We start from the raw sequence: 2,135 nt of genomic DNA on the forward strand, positions 1-2,135 counted from the left end.
TTTAACACTCAGAATATAAATTGTCTGATGCTCTGAATAAAGGCTACTGCATCAGACTCTAGTCTGCCTCATTTATTGGCCCCATTCTCCCAGGTCCCACCACCTCTAGAACTGTGACACCCATGACAAATTTTCTTCAGGTGGTTGTATGACCCAGTTTGGAGACTTCTGGTATGTCTGACACCTGGCACACAGGGCATATGCATCCTAGGGTAGCTATGAATGAACGCAGCCAAACACAAAATCATAAACTGACTTAAATGTTTTGAGTTTTCTACGATTTTCTTTTTGTAACTTGATTTGTGGCTCTGGAACATGAACTTTGTAAATGATAATGTTGTATTACAGTAACAGAATACTAGATTACACTCTAGACATTGCTATTGCCAGGGAACGCACACACTCCAGCCAACTTCCTCAAGGCACCCTTGACCTCCTTGTTTCTCAGGCTGTAGATGATGGGGTTCAACATGGGGGTCACAACACAGAAGAGCACAGACACCAGGATATCCATGTCCAGGGAGTAGCCTTCCCTGGGTCTGTCATAGTTGAAGTTGGCTGTTCCGTAAAAGATCACCACCACAGTGAGGTGGGAAGCACAGGTGGAGAAGGTCTTTCTCCTGCCCTGAGCAGAGGGAATCCTAAGGATGGCAGAGATGATGAGCGTGTAGGAGCCTGCAGTGAACAGGCAGGGGCTCAGGCCAATAGTGGCACTGGCCACGTGGAGCACAGACTCATTGACAGAGGTGTCTGAGCAAGAGAGCTTTAGGAGCAGTGGGATGTCACAGAGAAAGTGGCTAATCTGATTGGGTCCACACAGGGTGAGTGTAGCTGCCAGTGCTGTGTGAGTCACAGAATTCACCAAGCCACACAGCCAGGACCCAGCCACCAAGCAGACACAGACCTTCACACTCATGAGAACAGGATACTGAAGAGGGCGGCAAATGGCCACATAGCGGTCATAAGCCATAGCAGCCAACAAGACACATTCAGTGCCAGCACATGTCACAAAGAAGAAGATCTGGGAGAGGCAGCCCTCATAGGAAATGGTCTTCTTCTCCCTGAAGAAATTCACCAGCATGACCGGAATGGTGGTGGACGTGTAGCAGATGTCCAAGAAGCTCAGGTTGCTGAGGAAATAGTACATTGGAGTGTGGAGAGCAGGGCTGATCTTGGTGGCCAACATTATGAGCATGTTCCCCAAGAGAGTTGTCAGGTAAATGGCCAGGAAGATCAGGAAGAAGATGCCTTGTAGACTGGAGTGGTTGGAAAATCCAAGGAAGATGAATTCTGTGACTTGTGTTTGATTGCTCATTTCAATGGAGTCATAGCTACAAGGAGAACAAAGGACCCAGAGTAAATGTGCTGAAGGCACTGTTAAACATGTTTCTAAACTGCCAGAGCCATGTCCAGTAACATCAGGTATACAACAGTCTGGGCTATGGAGAGAGATTTAAAAGAGAGTATCACCTGATTTCTCAGGGATTTTGCATGGCTGCCAATTGGTAAGAACAAATGTAGACTTGGGCAAAATCTACAACAGATTGCCAACCTCTGTCTTTCCCTGGGTCTGCCATATCTCTCCCTAAACCAGAAAATTGATTTTAAATTCTTCTTTGCAGGTGTCTTATTTAAGTAATAAATTCTTATTGTGAAAAATTAAGAATAACAGAAAATGTTATAATGATAAGCATACCCCTTCATGGAGTCCATGCTGCATTTCAATATATTCCTTTACAGTCTTTGTTCCTCTATATTAATCTTTTAATCTAACTATATGCTTAAAATATCAGGAGCACAAACCCACAATGCTGCATTGTACTTTATAACACAAAAGAAATTTCATCTTCGAGTTGACTAAACACTCAGGTGACTCCATTCCTTTCGTTATAAATCTTGGGAGTAGAATGTGCGCGCAGAACATCTGGGAACGTTTCTCACTGCTTCTCCAGAATGGAATTAAGTCAGGCTTTTAAATGAGTCAATGTCATTTTTCAATAGGAACTTTGATCTTTACAGCATTTATAAGAAAATTTAACCATTTCAGTTACTCATCTCTTCTGAGTTCTCTTGTACTCATCTCTGAGTCACTGTCGGAACTGCTGATTTCTGTCAGTCTTGGAGGTAAGAGGTGT

At 43.8% G+C, this 2,135-nt stretch overlaps 1 protein-coding gene across 1 annotated transcript; it reads right to left on the reverse strand.

Moving 5' to 3' along the window:
* Positions 1-370: 370 nt before the first annotated feature.
* Positions 371-1,713, reverse strand: LOC118586213 (olfactory receptor 5V1-like). The gene is made up of 2 exons (XM_036191361.1): positions 1,697-1,713; positions 371-1,331 (listed from the first exon to the last, which is right to left on the reverse strand). Exons 1-2 carry the CDS (start codon positions 1,711-1,713, stop codon positions 371-373), a joined length of 978 nt encoding a protein of 325 aa, XP_036047254.1.
* Positions 1,714-2,135: the final 422 nt, after the last annotated feature.

Source organism: Onychomys torridus, chromosome 6 (genome assembly GCF_903995425.1).
Source record: "Onychomys torridus chromosome 6, mOncTor1.1, whole genome shotgun sequence".
NCBI lineage: Eukaryota > Metazoa > Chordata > Mammalia > Rodentia > Cricetidae > Onychomys > Onychomys torridus.